The 9,457-nt window shown below is 31.4% G+C and overlaps 1 protein-coding gene across 1 annotated transcript; it reads left to right on the top strand.

Moving 5' to 3' along the window:
- The first annotated feature begins 1,842 nt into the window (after window positions 1-1,842).
- Window positions 1,843-5,129, top strand: LOC143238281 (uncharacterized). Its single transcript, XM_076478373.1, has 3 exons — window positions 1,843-1,954; window positions 2,246-3,200; window positions 4,953-5,129. The coding sequence occupies exons 2-3, from the start codon at window positions 2,252-2,254 to the stop codon at window positions 5,102-5,104; spliced, it is 1,101 nt and encodes a 366-aa protein (XP_076334488.1). The 5' UTR covers window positions 1,843-1,954; window positions 2,246-2,251; the 3' UTR covers window positions 5,105-5,129.
- The last annotated feature ends 4,328 nt before the right edge of the window (window positions 5,130-9,457 follow it).

Raw genomic sequence — 9,457 nt, 5'->3', positions numbered from 1 at the left:
AATAGTAATCGGTTCGTCTTTTATTCAATTTAATACTGTTTGCAAATTAAATCCGATAAAAATTTGTCAAGTTTGAAGTCTTAGTTGAGCAGGTCAAAGAAAATCTAATAATTTCTAAGTCTTAGTTGCTTACCGTGGTGGAACTAGTCTCGAAATGGTTAGTTGTTAATTTAATGTTAACCTCAAAACTATTCTAGAAGCTATCTTTGGTGCATAACCACCGTGAGTATAGAAACATTTTTAGGGTTGTAAGTCCTCAGCAGTGGTTTAGAGATAAGACTGCAGGCTTACGACTCTAAAAATCGGGTTTCGTTATCTATGGTAGATAGAGCACGGATAGCCCATTGTTTAACTTTGCACTTAAGAATAGCGAAACCAACTATTCTCTGTTTTTTGGGGTTTTTTTAACAAATAAAAATGTTCCTCAGTAGCACAGCGGTATTTCTGAGGACTTACAGCACTAGAAACCGAATTTTGATAATCGTGATGGGCAGAGCACAGATAAATCATTGTGTAGTTTTGTACTTAACTACAAACAAACAAATACATATGAAAAAGTCCTAATAAATTTTAGTGAGCAATGACTAAATAAACGTGGTCACCGACAAAGAGACCAATTACATAACAATGCAAACAAAATTAAAGTGAAACAGATTAAACACAGAAATTCCATAAAAATATTAATTATACTCATAAACTCAATTCAGTTTTTAAAGTAATGTTTTTAGTTGATTATACTTCTATCATGAGTGCTTATTTAATCTTGGAATTAAAGCTTTCTTTAAATGGAATATGTTGCATTAGAAAACAACACCAGGTTTTACAGACAACACTATGATATCTTTCCATTATGGTAATGAGTTGTATTAGTGCTAAAACATCTCTATTATGGAATTCAACTGATTCTTGATGAGTTTCCAATTTTTCATGGCTCAATGTGTTATTTGGTTGAGACATCTTGAAAAATTGAACGTTTCTTTATGACTCTCTAGAACACGTGGTAAATGGAAACTTAAAAACTTGGAGCTCTCACAAGGTACATTTCTGTCGTAAATTCAGCTGACATAGAATCTGTATAATTCATATCGTGACTCTGTGAAACACACTTAACATAGTCCATCTAGCTACGAAATCTTCATAACAGGACGAAGTTTGATAGACCTTCAAAAGATATGTCATTTATTTCTGCTAGTTGTGGAACCTTAATGACAGGATAAATTAAATATTTTATATATATATTCGACACGTCTATGAAACTTTGATACTTTGGTACCATTTAAAACAGCTATTAAATACTTCGTCAGTCGTGAAATCTGGTTAAAAATATAAAGTTTGGAGGTATATTAAGCCTCTTAGGTTCCAAGAGGCTCTATAACTTTAACAGATGAGCAGTGATTTGTGTGAACTTTTAACAGTGAATAAAGTGATGTGAATAAATTGATGTTAACATTTACTTCCACTACTTACAACTGTTTCTATGTGATTTAGTCCAAATTATCTCATTTCCTTCATAGCATGAACACATTCCCGTACACAGAGATTCAAATGAACTCAGAATGAACGCCACGATACATTCAAAGGTCCATATGCTCATGTAGAACAAACTTCAACGTCTAATTCATACAGAGAAATTTAAGTGCTCATTCAGAGTGAACGATACGACTAATTTATGCGCTTAAAGGTCCAGATGTTCATGTAGAACGAACTTCAACGGCTAATTCATACACAGAGATTCAATAATTCCGTTAGAAGGAGCACCGTGACTAATTTGTGCACACAGGAATACACGTACTCACACAGAACGTGCAATACAACTACATTCACAGGACTTATAATGCAACTGTTGATTTGTTAACGGTCTATTTACCTGTCCAACGGCAGAAAAATATCGTTTGGACATTTTGGTGAAGCAAAAGGGTGACAGTCCTGACAGCCACGAAGTAACAGAAACTTTGTAAGTTTTACTTTGTATCTTAATTAAATGTTAATATTAGAAATAGTAAAATATAATTATATCAGTAAAGCTCACTAGTGCTTTTAAAATAGTTTATTTTAAAACATCTATCTATGCTGTTTGTCTCTCGTGAATTATACCTGTTCCATTGAGAGATCTACTATTAGTAACATGTTGTCGCTTATAAACGTGTATATACTGAAGGATAATGTACATATATGTAAAATACATTGAATATGTAAATAAATAGGTGACTAGATACTGTTTTCACGATCTCAATCTTCCATTTAGGTATTAATGTACAGGTTCGTGAACATGGAGCTTAAACACTATGCCATTTTTTTGTGTATTACGTGGACTAAAATCTTTTTCCGTATTTTATGTGAAAATGACATTTCTGTCGAATCAGTTTTGAATGTAACTGATACAAACATCAATCAGTCTGTCTTCTACGGAAAACCTCTGCCTTTTGACTCACAGTTCGATGTTTCTCACTGTCCAAATCCGCAGGACATTGCTCCTTGCACGTGCGAAGGACCGCCAGGTTTCCTTCATCTTATGTGTAATCAGCTCCGTCACGTGCATCAGCTGAAACGCGTTCTAAGAGCGAATTTTCCTGTGAAGGATTTTGGAAAGCTAAGTCTAATAAACTCTGACATTCCAATGTGGAGAGATGGGCTCCTGGAAACGATATGTTTTGAATACATCTTCACGCACAAAACTACGTTAATCAGAATTCATCCGCGGGCTTTTGGTCCCTCAGAGACCAGTGCGAAACGGCTGGAGATTGTTCATAACGACCTAGAAACGTTTCCTTTTAGTTCCGTCTCAGCATTTCATAAACTGGAACAACTTCTGCTCTATTATAATGGAATCCAAATCATACCAGACTACGCCTTTGGCCTACATGCTGAGCTTAAGGAAATAAACCTATCTTTTAATAAGATTCATTATATCGGATCCTACGCATTCGAGAATCTTCTTGCCTTGAGGATTATAGACCTACGCTACAACAAACTATTTATATTGAATAATTTTGCTTTTGCTGTAAAACTAGTAAACCCCAATCTCCTGCTGGATCTTTCTAACAACAATATTGTATTCATTAGCAAAGAGACGTTTACAAATCAAGTTCCTAAACTCCTAAACATTTCCAATAATCATCTCAAGTCTCTGAGTATGTCGAATTTTGAAAGCATGCTTCAAACCATGACAACTGAAAAATATGGAACAATAGTTGCTCGAGGTAGGTTTAAGTTTCCCATTAAAATATTAGTTTAACAGAATACACAGGTTTCTCCTATAAGCATAATAGTTAGTGATACGGTTACAGTGAAATGTAATTTATGATAGTCAAAGTAACAGGATACGTTGCTACAACTTCCCCCAAACTAGCTAGAGGCCCATCCTTAGATATAAGCAATGAAAAAAAAATCTATCTTCAATCCTTCAAATAACAAACTGAAAATCTTTAAAATTACCATTGGTAACATCCAAGGGTAATGCATATTTCATTAGACAGTTTAACTTCAATAAGACTGGACACGCAGACAATAGTTATTACATTCTAATGTAGTACATCTTTCAACGTTATTTCGATAAAAATAGTGTTAACAGTTTAATATGTTTCACATTTCAATTAACTGTTAAAAAACCAACCCTTTTAGCTGCATCAGTTGTATTAATTGTTTATTGTGCTATATCTTTCGATGTCACTTTTCACACTTTAATATATGAATGTTTCAATTAACAGGTAAGAATTAGCCCTACGTCTACTGTAGTTTCACACACTTTTCAACTTGGCACTTAAATTACCCACTTCTGTTCAACTCAAACGAATAATTTAACCGTACATTTTAATTTCTAACTCAAGAGATGTCTCAGGACTTATAATGTTAAAATTGGAAATTAGGTTTCGATACTTTCAGTGGACAGAACAAATGTACCCTCACTCTATAGCTTTATGCTGTCAAAAAATATGTATCTATTGTAAAAAATTTTGTCTGTCCTGAAAATGTGTGTGCACTTTATTACAAGAAATAGAAACAAAAAAGATGTAAATATATAGTTTAGTATGCAACAACATATTAGAATATTATCAAGGTTTTAAAACATTAAGTTAGATCGTGCATAATGTTAATTTATTGGCTATATGAAGTAAGGTAAAGTTTAACCCTAGTTAAACTAATCTTAGAAATGTATACAAGTTATATGGCTAACTTGTCTCTTTATCGAATATAGGCGGGGCTTCAAAAAGGCTTAACTAATCTTAAGCCTAAGAGAAATGAAAATCCTACATTTAGAGAAGTACTGTTGCAATAAACATAGTAATATGAACTCAACAGTTCATGAGTCTCTGATAGTTATCTTTTAATACAAAACTGTACTTACTGAACCCGTATGTATATTTCACACTTAATTGAATGTATAAACTGCACGTTTCACACATTACGTAATATTATATATTAGGCTTGTCAGTTACACCGAGGAACCGAGACTGCTTCCATTTATCAAGCATTACCATTAATAGAAATGTATACCATACAAATATTAGAAAAAAACTATTAGTTGAGAACAAACCGTACAGTTATATCTTTTTATTTCCTTTCCATTTGCACAATTATTTATGTGATATTTTTGGATCAGTAGTTGTGTTTCTATTATAACTTTACAACTTAACATTTATACAAAACGCAATTTATAAGTTGTTGAATCCAAGAAGTCAATACAAAGAGGAATAGAATATAAACTGTAAATAAAACAATAGTTATACGTACGTATTAACGAAAAACATTCATTCAAGTTTCCATAAGACACTTCCACTTTGTAATTTTGTTACGACGAATGAACAGTTAGATTGTTTTAACTGGATAATTCCTTACAGTATGTTTCATTTTAAACTAAGATTTATAAATAATCTTAAAGTTTTAAAACTGCAAACAGAATAAGTTTATAATCGGGAAGTTTCTGATATATTTTTGTGTTTTTTTGAAATTAGGTAATCGATTTCTATGCACATGTGACACGTCTGCTTGGTGGACCGTCTTACCATATATGTCAAAACAACACATCAAGGAGTTCAAGTGTTCAGATTTAAACAAAAATCTCATTGACATAAGTCTTGAAGACATTGGATGCTTGAAGAATTAATGTGTATATTTGTATGAATTGTATTACCCAATAAAATATTATTAACTAGTTTTATGTTTAACTCGACGATCATTTCACTAGCATATATTAAGTTGTAGACAATCTAAGATTACGAGATTTCACACATAATTATTTTTAATGAAAACTGTTTCAACATGTGCTGTTACATAGATTAAAGCGCAACTATAAGTCACCAAAATAGATGTATTTGTGAAGTGAATATTTTAAATTTATGGTGTTCTCAATCTAGTGTTATAAAATTCTTTACATCAACTAACTATAGTGAAAATTCACATGTCACCTATACTGTTATTCTGATATATAAATTTTGTAACGCCTCGGTTATTGTTTTGCTACGTTTCGAATATTACTGTTTAAGCCTCGAAAGATTGGAAATCAATAGGCCTAAAGGTCATAATAAAAGTTGTGAGAACATTAGATGTATTTACAAAAAGACATATTAGTAATTAATTCATGGGAGACAAAACATACATCTCGAATACACAATTTCGACCTTGAAACTGAAAAGGCTAAATCTTATATTGCACTTTATTTGCTTGAAATTAATGATTCATAAGTTATAAGGTAATATTGTAATAGTTCTATTCTGCTTATACTTTTACGTAAACTATTTCAATGAATTTGCGGATGCTTTCTGCGTAATTGGTGTGTATTATTATTATCTAATATCTCTCCAGAGGATTTGCGATAAGTCTGAGATTAGTTTTATAATCCGAGGTTATATTCTTCGCAATACATCACACGCGGACATCCCATTGTACCAAATTTGTGCTAGAAAAAAAGATCAAACAAACTTATTAAACACAGAAGTTCAGAGTGATCTTAAGAAAACTGACAGTCAACATAGGTAGAGTATAGAAAATTCAAAATACAAACAATTAACGATGGTAGGGTATTGAAAGTTCAAATACGAACATTTGATATATGTAGAGTATTTAAAATTTAAATTAAACATTTATCGTAAGCAGTGTATTGAAAGTTTAAGTACAAACAATTGATGTAGGTACTGTATTGAAAGTTTAAATACAAACATTTAACGTGGGCAAATTATTGAAAGTTTAAATATAAACTTTTAACTTAGGTAGAGTATTGAAAATTGAAATACAAACATTTAACCTATGTAGAGTATTGAAAGCTTAAATATAAACACTTAACGTAGTGAATTGAAAGTTTGAATACAAACATTTGACGTAGGTAGAGTAATGAAAGTTTAAATACAAACATTTAACGTAGGTTGAGTATTTAAAATTTAAATTCAACATTTATCGTAGGCAGTGCATTCAAAGTTTAAATACGAACATTTAACATAGGTAGAGTGTTGAAAGTTTAAATACGAACTGTTGACATAGGTAGAGTATTGAAAGTTTAAATACGTGTTCAGTGCAATATTACACAATTGGTTATCTTCGCCTTAGAGGTATAGCGCTATGTCTGCTGACTTACAACACTGTAAACCATGCTTTAATACCTTTTCTGGACAGAGCACTAATACACAGATGTGTAGGTTTGTGCTCAACTACAAAAAAAAACTTAATCTACCTATCCATTGAGGAGGAATCGAATCCCGAATTTTAGTGTTGTAAGTCCAGAATCTTATCTTTGAAACATGAGGATACATTTAAAGACGTTTGCAGTAGGTAAGATATATCAGCTGAAATTAAATATTTTGATTAATGCTATATTTTTAGGATAAACGTGCAAGGAATTTTAACGTGAATTTGTGCCTAGGTTAAATGTTTAAGCTGAAGGCTGACAAAGTTCATTTGAAATACCTCTGAAAGTTAAATATTTCAGTTAATGTTTAACTGTTTTATTTCAAGTAATTCTTATTATTATCTGTTTATCAATCCTTCACGATCACACGATCTTTATAAATTGTCGTTAAATGTGCTTTATTAAAAAAAGCTTATTGTTTGGAAAAATAATCTTACTTTATGTTTATAATATCGTGACAGACATATTTTCTACACGCGTTTTAAATGCTTAAATAAATACTATTTGACTGAAGAAAAGCGTTGTGTGAGTGAGTTATTCACAACCGAGACCTCAAACATTACAGAAATTAACTGAACTTGTGTATTTAAGCATTTAAATAATATTTTTAAAGCTTGCACACACACACACATACGTATATATCTATATCAGTTGAAAATAAAGCCTACGTGTAATATTTTATAGGAATTCTCTGATGTTTCATTATGTTTTTATTGCTTGCAACACAAGCACTTTTGTTCCGCCCCTAAAGATTTCTCGTGTTCCTTCTGTTATATCTCAATGGACTTTAAAAGGTTAAAGATAAAAGATATATATGTATTAAGTTAATATACAGAACTGATATTTACTATCAAACATATACGTTTATCTAACTGGGACTTATGAGACTGATAATGTAGAAATATACTTTTAAGAAGATTCATATTTCAAAGTGAGAGAATTTGATTGTTCTTTACCACAGGACGCGATGTAGTAACTTTCGTTTCCACACTATTTTCAACTAACTTTCAAAACTCCTTTTTTACATGTTTACATCTTATGACTTGTTATATGTGATGAGCAAAGGTCTGCTTGTATTTTAATTTTTAATATATTTAAAATTAAATGTTTCATTTTATCTCTAGTTAGCTGAACTGTGTGTGTTTTCTTATAGCAAAGCCACATTGGGCTATCTGCGGAGCCTACCGAGGGGAATCGAACCCCTGATTTTAGCATTGTAAATCCCTAGACGTATCGCTGCACTAGCGGGAGGCAGTTGGTTAGGTGAACTCTACTCAAATATTTTCTCGAAATAGGCTTAGTTTTTCCTTTGATTAGCTTCAAATTAGAACCGAATAAAGAAATGTAGGTCTCCATGTGTTGGAAATCTAAAAAATCCATACTTAATGAGAAAATTCGAGTATCTATAAGATACCTGTTTCCTCACTTACAACATTAGTAGTAACTCAATGACTATGTTTCCAGAATATAAGCATTTAAATAAAATAAAATAATTCTTTTTAAAGATATTTGGTTTATAGCAAATTAATATTACCTGATTTTGTATATAATATGGGACATACAAAAGAACCCTCCTTGGCTTAACAGTGAGCTAATAACACTAAATGTACTGGTTTACTCTCTGTGGTTGGTATTGCACAAATAGTCCATGGTGTAGCTCTATGCTTAACGCCAACAAACAAAACGTATATTCCAAACTGTTGTCACTTTTCTGACCTACTGTCATTAAACCACTTACATATAAATTCAACTGTATATGCACGACTAATTTATAATTATTTATCGTGTATGTATGACTAATTTATAATTACTTATCCTGTATGTATGACTAGTTCATAATTATTTATCGTGTATGTATGACTAATTTATAATTACTTATCCTGTATGTATGACTAGTTTATAATTATTTATCGTGTATGTATGACTAATTTATAATTACTTATCCTGTATGTATGACTAGTTTATAATTACTTATCCACAATTGGAAATTTTTAAACTATCAGTTTTAGGTTTTCTAATGGTATTAAACGTATGACATAATAAAATTATAGGAATGAGCGTTATTTTGGAAGTTTTTATTTTGGAAGTGACGTGGAAATAGTCGTATCGAAACCAATATTTATTATAAACTCTCTGGTTTACTTCCACTGCTTGATTTCGACAACAGTCTTTCTCCAAGACCTGTCACTACATTAGCAAAAAATAACATTTGTTTGTTACCAACTCGGTCAAAAGTAGTGTTCGCTTTCAAGAATTAAAATATTTTCTTTCTGATAAAGATTGAGAGATTGTGTATAAGTCAATATGGTTATATCTTTTCTTCTTTTTTTCATCACAAAGGTTTGACTGGTGGGTTTAAAAAATAACAAAGTCACCAGTTGTTATGTAAAGACCGTTTCAGGTATTTGTGGTGTAACGAGCTGTAGTGCTGAAACCCGATGTTCAGCGTTATAAGCCCTCAGACAAACTTAAAATAATGCCCTCTAGGGAGAAAGCGGTAAGTTTGCAAACTTACAACCCTGAAATCCAGGGTTAGATTCCTCGCGGTTGTCATAGCGAACAATATGGCTTTTCTCTGAAACAAACTTAAAGTAATAATTTGTTATAAATCTAATAATACTAAATTGTTTCGTTTTTTTATGATGACCCAAGTCCTGTATAAATAGATATATCAATAAATTAAAGAAAACAGTTTTGAAAATGAGAAATGAATTACACTGCACGTAAAGTAAGACAAACGATTTAAACAAATCAACACAATGTTGAGCTTCCATAAAATAGATCTTTTTACTACTACTTTCTCTTTACTAATTACCTACCAAAGCATAATATAAATCA

This window comes from Tachypleus tridentatus, chromosome 13, assembly GCF_004210375.1.
Source record: "Tachypleus tridentatus isolate NWPU-2018 chromosome 13, ASM421037v1, whole genome shotgun sequence".
NCBI classification, from domain to species: domain Eukaryota; kingdom Metazoa; phylum Arthropoda; class Merostomata; order Xiphosura; family Limulidae; genus Tachypleus; species Tachypleus tridentatus.
The sequence above is the reverse complement of the archived record's forward strand: the minus strand, read 5'-3'. Positions and strand labels throughout refer to the sequence as shown.

Bases quoted from the DNA above. Each gene is read 5' to 3' on its own strand.
- LOC143238281 (XM_076478373.1), top strand. From the start codon at position 2,252: ATGTACAGGTTCGTGAACATGGAGCTTAAACACTATGCCATTTTTTTG. The intron at 3,201-4,952 runs GTAGGTTTAAGT...TTTTGAAATTAG, and splicing joins TGGAACAATAGTTGCTCGAG to GTAATCGATTTCTATGCACA.